The sequence below is a fragment of the Parus major genome, chromosome 18 (genome assembly GCF_001522545.3).
Source record: "Parus major isolate Abel chromosome 18, Parus_major1.1, whole genome shotgun sequence".
Classification (NCBI taxonomy): Eukaryota; Metazoa; Chordata; class Aves; order Passeriformes; family Paridae; genus Parus; species Parus major.
Genome location: NC_031786.1, coordinates 2,027,061 through 2,041,439, shown reverse-complemented (window position 1 = coordinate 2,041,439; position 14,379 = coordinate 2,027,061). Strand labels below are relative to the sequence as shown.

Here is a 14,379-nt window from a genome sequence, read left to right as displayed (position 1 = left end):
GCTCCATCCCGGCTCCGCTCCATCCCCGCCGCTCCCGGTCCCTCCTAGGCCCCGCCCCCCCGGGCCCCGCCCCGTTCTGTGATTGGCTGCTGGCTCGCGGGGGGCGTGTCCGGCGGTCCCGTATTAAAGATACCATGGCCGCCCGCAAAAAGGGGCCGCGGGCGGGCGGGAGCGCAGTGCGAGCCGAGCGGGCACCGGGCACGGCCTCGCCACGGATCTTACCCCTTCTCCTTGCCGACACCTCCCCAGCGGCCGCCGCAGGTAAGAATCGCCTCCTTGCCCCCGTCTCTCGCCGCCTCCCCGAGGAGCGGAGGCGATGCGCGGCGCGCGCGCTGTCGCGATACCCCCGCGATAAAGCGGCCGCTGCCTGCGGCTCGGAGAAGAGGGGGAACTCCTGCGTTTCTCACGGAGCTATTCTCAGCGCCGAAAATAATTCGATAGGTATGGCTGGAGCGCCCGAGCATCTGCTTCCAGCATCTGTTTGTGCTCATAACTTTCCATGCACCAGCTGCTCCCCCCCCTTTTTTTTTTTTCCCCCCCTCGGGATATTTTATCCTGGGGAAGGGCTGGAAGTTCGCACGGAGCGCACCGCTCCATCCCTTCGCCTCCTTCTCGCCTGTTGTTTCCTGCACGGAGGGAAGGCAGAAGCGGCGAGTCTCGGCACTCGGTTTGAGCGTCCGGGATGGTTGAGAGAGCTGTGAAATGAACCTGTAGCTTCATTCATCGACACGATGCGAACGGGAAGGCTCCTGTGTTTTTGACCATCCTGCCAAAAAAATGGGAAGCGGCAAAATAAAAACAAGAATAATAATAATAATAATAATAAAAAACCATCTGGGGAGGCAGCGAAGAGCTGTATTGTTTCAGCTTAGCTCATGACAGTGAAAGGAAAAAATACTGATAAGCAAAGGCAGATGGATTTGGGGGGTCAGTGACCGGGGCGGGGGACGCTGGGGACCCGCAGGTGCCGCTGGCCTGGCCTGAGCCGGACCCGCGGCTCTGTCCCCACCCCGCAGGCTGCCCGCACTTGTCTCCGTGGCTCAGCCTTACCTTTACACTTGTTTGCTTTTCCATCCTCGCAGCCGGTGCGCCGCGTACACCCCCTGGTGATGGCTGCTCCTCTCGGAGTTATTTTGTCACCAGCTACAAATACCCCGAGCCCGTCTCCTTGGCAGGACAGCAGATGCGAGTGCCACTTGTCCTTCCCTTTCTCCTATTTCTTCGCACCCATTTCCCTGCATCATGTGCTCTTTTTGCATTTTTTTCTCCCCCTCGCTGCCTGTCCCTGAAGGTCAGATCCTTCTCCTGAAGGCAGCTCGGCGCTCCGTGTAACTTGAGTCGCGCCCGGAGCAGCGGAGGAGCCCTGGGGAATGACTTTTAAGGAGAAAGGTTACAGGGGTGGCTGTGCCCGGCAGCGAGGGAGCAGGAATGTGGGAACAGGCTTGGCTGGGGCCAGAAGCTGCTTTGTTCTGCTTTCCGAGGGCAGCAGGGAGGGCGCTTGGCTGAGGTGGTGCTGGTGCTCTCTTGGCAACATGTGCCCGGCTCGCTCCGCAGGGCTCGGTGGCGTCAGCCGGGGAATAACAGCTCCAAGCGCTCCCTGCTGCTCCTCTCTACCCCTCCCCTGCTCCTCTGCACTCCGGAGTTGTCCCTCAGTCTTTAACCTCTGCACAAATCCCTTCCTGCTGCGCCTTGCGATGTGAGCGTCCTTCCCCAGCGCAGGTCTGGAGGGGGATGCTCAGGGTGAAGCTTTGGGCTCCTCACGGTGGCATTTCCCCAAATGCTGGCTCAGAAATGCTGCAGATGCAGCACAGCCCCATCTTCCCCCCTCCTCCAAGCATCTCCTCGCAGCAGAGCCAGCCAGGCTCTCCCATCCCATCTCATCCCTTCCCAGTAATCCCGTGTCCCTGCCACTGCTGGTGATTCCAAACCGTGTTGCTTGTCATTCCTTCCAGGAGGAAAGGTCACCTGGATTAATAATAATAATAATAATAATAATAATCATAACAACACACCTGGTGATGATTGAATTTACAGCTCTGTGTCTGGCTGCCCTGCACTGTGCCCAGTTAGGCAGATACTGGGGTGGGTCGGTGGTGCTGGGCTGGCTCCCTCTGCCCAGTGAGGATTGCAGGGCTGCTCCCACACCAGCCTGGAATTTTTGGTGCCACCAGCAGCTGATGCTGGGGTGGAGTGAGGGGCAGCAGCGTTGTCCAGCCTTTGAGCAGCAGGTGGATTGGCACCATAAGAAGTAGGATTAGGTTTTCCTGCTGCTTTGTTCCTGGGTTTTTTGGGGGAACTTTTGGTGGAAGTGGTTGTGAGGGTCAGGGTGAGCACAGAGCAGGTGCTGGGGCAGCCAGTGGATCCACAGGGCATTTCACAGGACCTGTATTTCCACGAGCAAGAGCGAGATCAGCCCTTCTGGCTGATCCCTGTGTGTGGTGCTGCTCCTGCTCCCATCCCACCCATCCCATCCTCCTCCCATCCCACCCATGCCATCCTCCTCCCCGCTCCGAGCACTCGCAGGAGGAGAGGCACTTTGTGCTGGAAAAGCAGGCAGAGAGCTCTGCCGCCCTGGGGTGTGCCAGAGCTTTGTGCACTTCCAGCAGGCTCCAAAGCTGTCCCCAGGCTCAGCCCCAGCTTTGGGGGTCCCTGGAACCAAAGGGGTGCAGCTCCACTCCCACAGCACCGCCAGCGAGGAGGGATCCAGGCACGGGACAGGAGGGAAGAGGTGCTCAGTCCTCCAGGGGAGGAACATGACAAATTCAGGTCCCAAACTTCTAAATGCAGCCACAGGACATTGGCTTTAGGATTTCAGGGATTTGTGGAATTCAAACAAGTGTCCTCAGGTCGAGACTTTTGTGGGAGAAGCTGTGTATTCGAACACTTTAAATGTTACATCTTCCCCTCCACCACAAGTTCTCCTCTAAAATCCGGGAAAGAATAGGAAAAAACCAAACTTTAGAATAAACTGTTTCCTAGGCTGTGTGTTTCCATCAGCTTGGAACAAAACAGGCTTTGACCGTGGAAGTCGAACATGACTGTGATTATAGGATGTGGTTTATGGGAGTGATCGATTTGCAGAGCAGTGCAATGGCTTTTCAAGAAGTTTTTTTTATGTGGGATGTATTAACAGTAATTTCACTTCCCTGCCGTGCTCAGGTTTCTAATAAAAGTGGGGTTTTGGCCAAAACAAACCATTTAAGTGAGCATTAAAAGAATTCTTTTGTATTTTTGAGCATGATATCCTGACGGGAATGAGAAAACCCGTGAACAAAAAGGTGTAAGGGGGCAAAAAAGTGGATTCTTACACACTGGAGGCACAACAGCTGTAAGAGTAAGAGTAAGTGCCCAGAGTAAGCTCCACCAGAAGCGTTCAGTGCTGAGAGCTGCACTCAAACGGGCATTACAGAACCCGCCAAGAGCTGCCAAAATGTCTTGTCTGAGCTGAAGTCACAGATGACTAATCTTGGCAGGCAGGCAGCGGGACACTTTCTTGCACAACAAACAGGAGCGAGGGGAAAAGAGGAGGTGAAAGTAAACCCTGAGGAGATCCTGGAGGGAAAAGCAGCCTGCACAGAGCTGGTGATGTTGCCGTTTGTCACCTGCTCTTTTCCTAACAAGTGTTTGCTGAGCTCAAGCCTTTGTAATGTGGCCGGAGGATGTGGGAGGGCTTTGCCGAGTTGTTTGGAACCGCTCAAGTTTTTGGAGCACCTCGGCAGGGCTTTGGGGGCTGCTGTTGTTGGGAAAGGAGATAACATCTCATCTCCAGCTGTTGTCAGATTCCAGTCAGAGGAAGAGCAGAGGTCCTGCCGGGCAGGGGTTGTGCTCCACGGTGGCTGCGGTTTTGTTGGCTTTTGGACAAACTCCGATGAGTTTTGATAACATTAATTTAGGAAAAGCACCGTGATTGAATCCCCTGCTACTGTAAATGGTTCTGGAGCCTCCCATGCCGTGCCAGAGGGACAGCAGACATTCCTCTCCAGCTGGCTTTAGCTTTATTCCCTCCGTGGGCCATGTGTGGCTGGAGCAGTTGCTTTAATGCATCCCTTCTCCTCTGCAGTATTTCAATTCCATTTCCTGATATGCAGTACATGACTTAATGGATGACGCACTTGTTAAAAGCTAGACCTGGGTCTCAGCCAGACCTCCCTGAAACAAGTTTTTGGTGGCTTCTCCCCTCAGGAAGAGAGTTTTGTAGCCTTTCTGCCGAGTCTTGGTTGGTGACATTTCAGACCCTCGGGTCTCTCGGGACCGTCACCCGCTGGAGATGGAAGGGGCTGCCTCGGGCTCCTCTTTCACTCCTAAAGGTGTTAGGAAGGCACTCAGCTGATTCTGCTACGTTTTACTGGTGGCTGTAGCAGGAGCAGATGAGAAGCTTAAAAGGTTTAATTTTTATGTACAACTTAGGCCAAACTTGAGCGTAAAAACTACAGAAATCCCGATGAGTTTGTGGAGTTAGAGAGAAGCAACTGCAACAGTGAAATTTGCTGAGAATACACAACTCCTTTTAGCTTAATACAATTGTATGTGCTTTAATTTAATGGAATCACTTCCCTGTCTCTACCTTCCCCTTTGCTCTCTCCCTGCTTTGTCACGGGTCAGATGGTCCACGAGACACATCATAAGTCGCTACAGTATTTGTGTTTGAACAGAAGGATGTTAAAGGGAATTGTTTCTTTCAAAATAAGCAGAACTCACGGTTATAAATAGCAGAGAGATCCTTTGCGTGCCCAGCTTTAAAGCCAATATTGTTCAGACTGGTGTGACACAATCCCCTCAGCGCTTTCCTTCGGGAAGGGCAATTCCTTCCTCGCAGTAACGATGTGTGACCCCTGTCCACGCACAGCTGCGAACATTGAGCACTGCTGAAAATGTCATTAAGAAAGAGGAAACTTTCTGCACAGGTGTCATTTTCCTCGATTCCTCATGCTTTTCCTCCAGGATCTAAAGTGCCATTTCTCTTTCTCTTGCAGACCATGCCCTCTCTATGACGGTGGCTTGCTGAGCTCACTCTGCATGCCAGAAGATTGTCCTTGGTCGGTCCGAGGGCTTCTGGGGACTCCGGCCTCTGCCCGGTTTTTCCGCGTGTGTGTGTTCCTGTAGAACTTTCAAAACTGTTTCTCCAAAGGGTTTTGCAGAAACTCAGACTGTTTTCTAAAGCAGAAGCACCTCAGTCCCCGGCAGTAGTGATGGGCAGCGTGCGAACCAACCGCTACAGCATCGTGTCTTCAGAGGAGGACGGCATGAAGCTGTCCACCATGGCCGTGGCCAACGGCTTCGGCAACGGCAAGGGCAAGGTCCACACCCGGCAGCAGTGCCGGAGCCGCTTCGTCAAGAAGGACGGACACTGCAACGTCCAGTTCATCAACGTGGGCGAGAAGGGGCAGCGCTACCTGGCCGATATCTTCACCACGTGTGTGGACATCCGCTGGAGGTGGATGCTCGTGATCTTCTGCCTGACCTTCATCCTCTCCTGGCTTTTTTTTGGCTGTGTGTTTTGGTTGATTGCGCTGTTGCACGGGGATCTGGAGAACCAAGAGCACAGCAAGCCTTGCGTGTCTCAGGTGAGCAGCTTCACCGCAGCCTTCCTGTTCTCCATCGAGACCCAGACTACGATCGGCTACGGCTTCAGGTGTGTCACCGACGAGTGTCCCATCGCCGTGTTCATGGTGGTGTTCCAGTCCATCGTGGGCTGCATCATTGATGCCTTCATCATTGGTGCCGTCATGGCAAAGATGGCTAAACCAAAAAAGAGGAACGAAACTCTGGTCTTCAGCCACAATGCCGTGGTGGCCATGAGGGACGGGAAGCTGTGCCTGATGTGGCGCGTGGGCAACCTGAGGAAAAGCCACTTGGTGGAGGCGCACGTGCGGGCGCAGCTCCTGAAATCCAGGATCACGTCGGAAGGGGAGTACATCCCCCTGGATCAAATCGACATCAACGTGGGCTTTGACAGCGGCATCGACCGCATCTTCCTGGTCTCCCCCATTACAATAGTGCACGAGATCGACGAGGACAGCCCTTTGTATGACCTGAGCAAACAGGACATGGACAATGCTGACTTTGAGATCGTGGTCATCTTGGAGGGCATGGTGGAGGCCACCGCCATGACCACCCAGTGCCGTAGCTCATATCTGGCCAACGAGATCCTCTGGGGCCACCGCTACGAGCCCGTGCTCTTCGAGGAGAAGAACTACTACAAAGTGGACTACTCGAGGTTCCACAAAACGTACGAAGTGCCCAACACACCCATCTGCAGTGCCAGGGACTTAGCGGAGAAGAAATACATCCTCTCCAACGCCAACTCCTTCTGCTACGAGAACGAGGTGGCCCTCAGCAGCAAGGAGGAGGACGAGATCGACACGGGGGTGCCTGAGAGCATGAGCACGGACACCCACCCGGACATGGAGCACCACAACCAGGCAGGGGTGCCCCTGGAGCCGCGGCCGCTGCGGCGGGAGTCGGAGATATGACTGGCAGGCTCTGCCTCTCCCGCGTGGCTGGAAGGCAAAATCCCCACCGTGTCCGTCGGGCAAGGGCTCGTTGACCTGAGAAGTTGGCCCAGAAGAGTTTGCAGACAACGGTACTGTGGAAGAGTGGCGTGAAGGCAGCAGACCCGAGGAACCCAGGCTGGTTTTAGGGCTGTCCTCAGAGGAGGGACGACAGGAAATGAACTCTAAACACAAAGCACTAAACATGTCTAAGTATGAACAGAAGGCACATATGTTGTAGAATAAATTATGTATATATTTTTTTACAAAACTTGAACTTGCAGGCAAGCTTTGGTTGGGTTATTATTATTTTTTTTTTCAACTTTTTCCAGAATGCTTCTCTCTAGGGAACAAGAATGTTTTTAATGGCATAACAAAGGCAAGAATCTGCCTTATTATTATTATTATAATTATTTTTTAAAAAGCTGCTGCTAACTACATGAACACAAATGGTTATTTTTGTTGCAGTGTAGTTTTTATTTTCTCTTGTGTAATTTAAAAAGAAAAAAAAAAAAAAAGTCAGTGTTGAACTTTTTGGGTTGAAAAGCTCGTGATCAGAGAGGCCAATGTTGCCAGAAAGTTTAAACTCCTTTTGAGGCCAGTAGTTGATAGCTAGAATCAATTTCTCTCTTTCCAATTACATAAGGGGCATTATGTAATATCAGGCCAATCAGTAGCCTCCAGCAAAATTATGATTTTTTTGGGGGGAGAATTTAATTCTCTGTTTAAAGGAAAAATGAGACAAAAGATATGTATACATAGGAAAAAGTACTACGTTAAACTACCTAAGTGGATACCAAAGAAAATGCACAGTTTTGCACAGTGGAGTTTATTTAAAAAAAAAAAAAAAAAGAAAAAAAAGAAACAGGCTGCTTTAAACAAAAAAAAAAAATTCAAACCTCAGACACTTTTTTGGTTTTGACTTTTTTCTTTTTTTTTTTTTTTTCTTCCTTTTGTTTCAAAGACCTTTATTTTGCACCTTATTCTAAAGGCTTAAGGCTCGGATCTAAAGTGAGCTGGGCCTCCTCCTCTTTCCCCCCGTTCTTCTGTGAGGGGAATAAAATCCCTCTTTTCTTGTAGAGGGAAAAAGCTCAGCTGGGGGAAGCAAACCAGCATCATCTGCGTGTCCTCCCTGGCCTGCCCCAGCCCCTCAGCTCCGAGCGGAGGAGCTTTCCCCGACCCTGTGCCATGGACACGCCGTGCAGCTGCTGGCTGATGCCAGGGGCTGCCGGAGTTTGGCCACGGATGAGCCAAGCAGCAGAGAAGTCCCCAGGAGGAGTTTTTTGAGGAGGGAGGAAGAGGAGGAAAGGGCCTCGGCAGCGCAGCGCTCGGGAGTGGCGGAGGGACGGCAGCGCTTTGTGTGAGACGCTTCTCTTCAGCAGGGCAGGGTGTGAGGAAGGTGGATTTCCATCTGGTGGAGAGAGGGGTTCCTTGGGGAGGATGAGGCTGCAAAGGGAGCTTCATCTCCTGCCTCCCTCCCCGGCAAAGCCCAGCTGGACGCTCAGCGGGTGACGCTCACCCTGCACTCGCCACCGAGCGGATTTTGTCACCTTCAGCAAAGCTCTGGTGGCATTTTGGCTCCTTCACCCAGAAGGCTTTAAATTCTCTGTGCCTCTAAGCTCAAGGAGACAGCAAAGCTGTGCTTGGCCCCCGCTCGCGGGGGGTGGCAGTCCCGGACGACTCTTGCAGTATTGGATCACTGTATGCCATTAAAAAACAGCTTGTTCTAGGTCTGGTGTCTTCTGCACACGGAGATCTGTGCAGGCCTCTGGCCCCTGCCTGGCGGAAGAAATGCCTGCAATGAACTGCTTTCTGATAAAGATGCTGTCTGCAGCGGGCGGGGTGGGAACTGGGCGAATTCCATGTGGAAAACACAGATTTGGCTCCTGGAGAGGGCAGAGGATGAAGTGCAAGTGCTGAGCTGTTACTGGGGTGGGAGGATGGAGAAGGAAGGGAAGGGTGGACGTTTAAAGGCGGTCTGGTTGCAGTTTCTTGCGGTGGAGACAACGGGGTGCTGCTGGTGCTGCTAGCGGTGATGTTCTTGCGAAAGGAGAAAAACCAAACCAAAGAGTATTCAGTGACACAGAGGGGGCACGAAAACACAACGGGGAAAGGGAGGCTGAGCAGGAGAAAGGGGACCTGATCTCAGATCAGCATCCCCCAGGTGCACAGTGCTCCCCCCAAATGATACTTGAGATTTTTGAGGGAGAGATGAGAGATGGGGGGGATGGAAAATTCAGGATTCGTCGCATTTCTTTGACACACAAGAAATCCAGAGAGTTAAAATCCCCTCCCCTTTAACATTTCTGGTGCAGAGGTTTTGGGTTTGTTTGATTTTATTTTTTTTTCTTGTTTGTTTGTTTTGTTTTTCAAGTCGGTTTTTCAGAAATATTTTTAAAAATTGTACATTTTATAAAGTTTATCAAGTATTTTCATATTTAAAGCCAAATGTAAATAGAAGTCTGTAAAGGAGGACGAGGAGAAGACAGTGAAAAGGCCACAAAAAAAAAGTATCAATTCAGCTCAGCAGTCTCGGCTCGCTAGGACTAGATGCTACAGGTTAGCATGATTTTTAGCAAATTACTTGCAAGCCTTATAGGATTCCTAATGCTCTGAACTTCTCTTTATTTATTTTTTAAGCATGGACTTTTCATTTGAGAACACGTTCTAGTTACTGGTGTTTTTGCAGAGCTCCCAGAGCCGTGTCCAGGGGGGTGTGTTGAGGTGTAATCCATTGCTAATCTCTGCTTGTTCTTTCTTTCACAACCCTTTGTCTTTGGCCAGGGAATCTCACATTTCAGCCCTGGCTCTGGGAAGCTGCTGGGAAGAGCCTTTTTGCCATCAATTTTGGCTTTCTCAGCAGCAAATTGGAGGAATATTTAAAAAAAAAAAAGTTATTTTTAAGGACTAGGCAGTGACTGACAGCTTTCCTTCAGTTCCCATCGATCCTGGGCCAAGCTAATGCTGACATTGAACTTTAAACTTTAAATGTTTTAAGCTGATGGAGCCCTACCCAGAGCCTCCCCCAGGCCTCGGTTCAGCCTCTTTATCCAGGATAAATTGGCTCTCCCGGCTCGCACGGAAGTTTTTATCCTGTTTTTTGCTTAGGGGCTGGGGGGGAATATGTTATTTCTGCCCTTCCCTGAAAATACTTGAATGAGACACATTGTCTGACCCATAATTCTGTGTACAGTGACAGGAGCAGAGGCAGGTGGGGATGCTTCCCTCCCTCCGACTCTTCCCTGCGAGTTGTCCTGGGTTAAGCTGCCGGGGTAGGAATCCTCACTCATTAGCTGGCTTTAATTACCCTCTCAGCCCTCGGAGAAAGACAAAGGGTTGCGATATTTCATTTGTCCTGGTAGGTTTTCTCTCTCACGATGGATTACGAGGTGAAACTGAGAAGTACTGTAATGTCTTTCATTCTGGCTGCTCACCACATTGTGAAGTAGAAGGTGCTGCCTAGCTGCCACCCCACAGCCCATCAGAAGCTGATTTTTTAAGGACTTTTTTTTGGCCTGCAGCTCTTGTGAGAAGAACAATCTCGGCGTCTGACAGTTGTCCATGACTCTTTTCCTGTTTGCAGCCTTTTTGTATCGAAGTCTTCCTAATGTACTGCACAAATTGTGGATTGTACAGATTTTTATATATTATGTCTTATTTTATTATTTCTAAATAAATAATTAAAAAAAAAAAACAAACCCAAACGTTGAGGATGAGCTGTGTGTGTGCTGCCTGTGTGTAGAGGAGGAGGGAGGTGGGTCTGGAGGGGGTCTGGAGCTGTGTTTATTGTCTGAGCACTTGAGGAACAGAGACAGCTCGATAAAAGGCAGGAGGGAAAGGTGATCCCACCCTTATTTCCCAGGGGAGAACACAAAACCGAGGTTTGTACCAGAGGAAAATCTGTCCCAGGCGAATTCAGGACCTTTCTGGAGGTCACACCTGGGGCTGCAGAGCCCCAGCTCATGCCTTGCCTCCGAGTGAGCTCCAAAGCAGGAATGGGTGGGGGATGAAAGCACCCAGAGCATCAGCAAACAGCACTGGAAGGTTTGGGAAGGGATTAAAAAATCAGACAGCAAAAGTCATCTTGAAATCCCCACGTTTCGTGTCTGCCTGGAACATCTCCTTATTGAGAGATGTTCCATCCCTGATTTCCCTGAGCCCAGTGTCCCCCACAGGCTCAGCACAGGGCACTGGAGGAGCCCCAGAGAGCTGTGAAATCCCCATTTGTGCAGCCTCCAGGGCAGATATTGAGGCTGCACGACCCTGACTCAGCTCCCAAGTGCTGATCCAGCAGGGATCAAACGCTGCTGCCCCGCTGAGGGAACATTTCCATGCAGGTTTGACCCCTCTGCTGATTTCCCAACCTTTTTATCAGCCTGTAATGCCGTTTAACCATGGCTGGAGCCCTGACCCTGCCCAGCTGGATTCCGTTTTTACATCCAAATTGACTCTTGAAACCGAAAGGTCTCTCGGAGAGCTCACCATCACCACAGGGCTGCATTTCGAGGATTCGCTGCCCCAAGCCTGCATCTGCTTCTTCTCCCTGTGCTGAAATGCATCCTCGGGCATGAACTGAGCACAGGGCTGGGGACCAGACCTGTCCCTTCCCTAAATCATGAGCACCCTCTCCTGTCAGTGCCTCTGCTCGGGCGAGTCCAGCACCATTAAACACCGATCTCAGTGGCCAGCAAGGCAATAATTAAAATTTCCCCTTTTGTCTGCATCCAGCCGAGCTGAAAGATGCTCAGTGGGCTCCAGATGTGCTGCCCAGAGCCTGGCAGAGGGAATAAAATGGCACAGAGAACGTGGGGAAGCTGCAGGACACGGGCAGCTGGGTGCTCCTGCACAGCAAAATGCACAGCTTTATCAAACAGGACAGAAAAGGGAAAGCAATGAAAATTATAGAAAAGTCAAGAATGAAATTATAGAAAAGTCAAGAATGAAATTATAGAAAAGTCAAGAATGAAATTATAGTAAAGAATGGAATTTTAGGAAAAAATATAAAAAATTAAATACAAGTCTTGAAAATATGTATTTTTTTTTACTCCTTCCAAACTTTTCATTAAAATAAAGATTATAATCCAACACTGATGTTTTCAGCTTGCTTGAGTATGCAAATCCAGGGTGTCACAGGCAAAGCAAATGCAGCTTAAGAGTTTTGGGTGGGCAGGACAAACACAAATGTTCCAGCAATTTATGCATTTTATATTATCCTTTAAAAATAAAAATGCTGCCCTTGCCTTTCCCTTCCTTACCAGCTTGGATTTCAACCTGCAACAGATTTTATTTTAAAAAATCTCCTTTGAGACTTGTACAAATGACATATTGAACTGAGATATCCCTGCTGGATCCCTCTGGTTGGGAAGGAGTAAGTTGCAGCCTTTTGCTTTCCAGGATTTTTTGTTGTGCTGAATTTTTTTTTTTTTTTGGTCAATATACCCTGTAAAAATTCTGTGTAAATATCCTGCTGTGCATGAAGTTCATTTGGCATGCAAATCAGCTCATTAATTAGGCATGCAGGGTGCCTGCTGGCTGTCTCATGCACACAGCCTGGAGCTCACTGGAAACTCCAACAGCGGCTCTAAATAAAGAACACACCAAACCAGAGCACTTTGAGGTCACCACCTCAGAAATCTGAATATTGAGCTTTGAGAAGGACCTGGCTGCTGGTGCTGCCCAGGACTCACAAACTCCAAGATTCCACTGAACTCATTAGTGGAGTTTAATTGATGTGGAATAGGAAAGGATGGATTTCTGTAGCTGAGCAGTGCAGGATCTTTATGGCAGGGCAGGATCTCACCCCGGGGCACAGAGATCACCCAGAGAAATAACTCTGCTTTTTGAGCTCTGTTCTTGGAGCCTTTGAGTGCTCTGAAATGGGAGCTGTTGCATCTGGGAGGGATGAATGTCACCTTTGAGAAAAGCATTTCTCTGGATTTCTGTGGGATCTTGCACTCACAGAATTCAAGACAGCCCAGAAAAACTTTTATTTTATTTTTTTTTCCTCCTCCCCACATTGATGATTGCACTGGCCTCACTTCTGCTGGAAAGGCAGAAGTGGATCAAAAGTTGTTATTTTTCTCTGTTTACACCTAAAGCAAGAGAGTTTTGGTTGCTGCAGGTGACTCAGGATCCCTTTGGGATGGAAGTGAGGGAATTCCCTCCTGCCTTCTGCAGGAGAGTCTGGCAAGAGATGTCTGTGCTCTAATAAAACCCCTCAGCTAACTGAAAAATAAAACCCAGAAGTAAAGCTTTAAAGGAAAAATAAAGTGAACAGAAGCATGGAGCGGCTCAAATGCACACACTGCACTTCAGAATTATGATTTGCAGGACCCCTGTCTGCAGGATTTGGGGGATTGCAGTGGCACAGCTGGAGGAGGGAAGAAAATAATTCCATGGGAGATGGCAGAATGTCCCAACTTTTGCCTTGCAGAGGATGTGCTGGTGGAGATTTGGGCTCCTGGAGGTCACAGCGTCCTTGGCCTCCCTTTTCCCTCTGTTTCTGGCCAGTCCCAGCTCTGATCCCATGTGGGAATCGAGTTCTGGGAGTGGCAGTGGGATACAGAGGATGTGGATCCCCCCATGGCTCTTCTCCACATTCTGGTCACTCCTGTCAGCAAGAAACCAAAGGATTAAAAGCAATTAGGGAAGCCCTGATTTATCCTAATTAGAGCCAATACTGGAGCTCTATTAGAGAATTTATCTCCAATTCTCCAAGGCTTTCTCCCAGTGCTCTCTGGAGTTCACTCTGCCCTTCTCATCCCTCCCTGCTCGCGGTGACAGCAGGCTGTGATCCCAGGACCCTGCTGCCTTTGGTATTTACCTTCAGAGCTGGAACATTTCCACGCCTTTGGAGCGTGCTGGCATTTGCTGATAGCTCATTAAATGTTGTGATGGAGTCCTGCTGCAGCCCTGCCCTGGGTGTTTCACGGGCTGGGGCTGCCAGGATTGCAGGGCCTGTGATGCCTCAGGGTTTCATCTTTTGTATTTCCCATCTATTTGTGATCCTGCAGCTCTTCAGTGGATAACTCCAAACTCCACACACAGTGCCAGCTGCTGCTTCCCCATTTGCCTCAGACACAACAATTCCTCTCCAGGCCTGGCAATCAAGGACACCTCACTCAGGCCCCGAGAGATGCAAACAAAAGGGAGTTGGGGGCAGCAAACTTGGGGGAAATGACTTCATTCCCTGCAGCTGGAATTGGGAGATGAACCCCCAAGATGGAAATGGACCCAACTTATAAAAGTGTGAAACCCGTGAGTCCTCATCCATTTTGGGTGGGCTTCATCTGCCCGAAATGTCCCTGAAGGCCCTTCCATCAACAGAACTGCTTTTTATTCCCTTAACTTTGCCTGGCCTCTGGGTTTAGGTAGCCCAAAAGGCATCACCTGTCCCATGGCATCGTATCTGACAGATTTTCTGTCAAATTAACTCCAGGTATGTGCTGAGTAAACATCTTCAGAACCTGTGGACAAAAAGACTGTGCAAGATTCATGAATCCATGCAAATCAGGATGAGATCTGTCAGCCCAGCTCCGCCAGGAATCCCTGGAGCTCAGCATGTTGTGACAGCCCTGGCTGAGGCAGAGCTGGTGTTTCTGTGCAGATAATGAGAGCTCTTTCATCCCCAGTGGCCTTTCCAGGGAGCCATCCTCGTGCTCAGAGCCGTGCTCTCATCAGGCAGAAACTGAACCACTGGGAGAGAGCAGGGAAAAGGGATGGGAGCAGCGTTTCCATGTCGTGTTCCTCCTGTTTGCCCGCTGCAGGAATCGCGTTGTGCCGCCCCACGGATCCCCTGGAGCAGGGGACAGAGATATAAGAGAATAAAGTGGGGATTTATTAAAGGCCTTCAGCAGTGCAAAATCCTCACAGAAGCCACACCCAGGAT

The 14,379-nt window shown here is 50.2% G+C and overlaps 1 protein-coding gene and 1 long non-coding RNA gene across 2 annotated transcripts; one reads left to right on the top strand and one right to left on the bottom strand.

Moving 5' to 3' along the window:
* Positions 1 to 36: 36 nt before the first annotated feature.
* On the top strand, positions 37 to 10,171 carry KCNJ2 (potassium inwardly rectifying channel subfamily J member 2). The gene is made up of 2 exons (XM_015646042.2): positions 37 to 261; positions 4,974 to 10,171. The coding sequence occupies exon 2, from the start codon at positions 5,190 to 5,192 to the stop codon at positions 6,471 to 6,473; it is 1,284 nt and encodes a 427-aa protein (XP_015501528.1). The 5' UTR covers positions 37 to 261; positions 4,974 to 5,189; the 3' UTR covers positions 6,474 to 10,171.
* LOC107212587 lies at positions 448 to 2,395 on the bottom strand. Its single transcript, XR_004499778.1, has 2 exons — positions 1,051 to 2,395; positions 448 to 766 (listed from the first exon to the last, which is right to left on the bottom strand). It is a non-coding gene; the product is annotated as an uncharacterized LOC107212587 (long non-coding RNA).
* Positions 10,172 to 14,379: the final 4,208 nt, after the last annotated feature.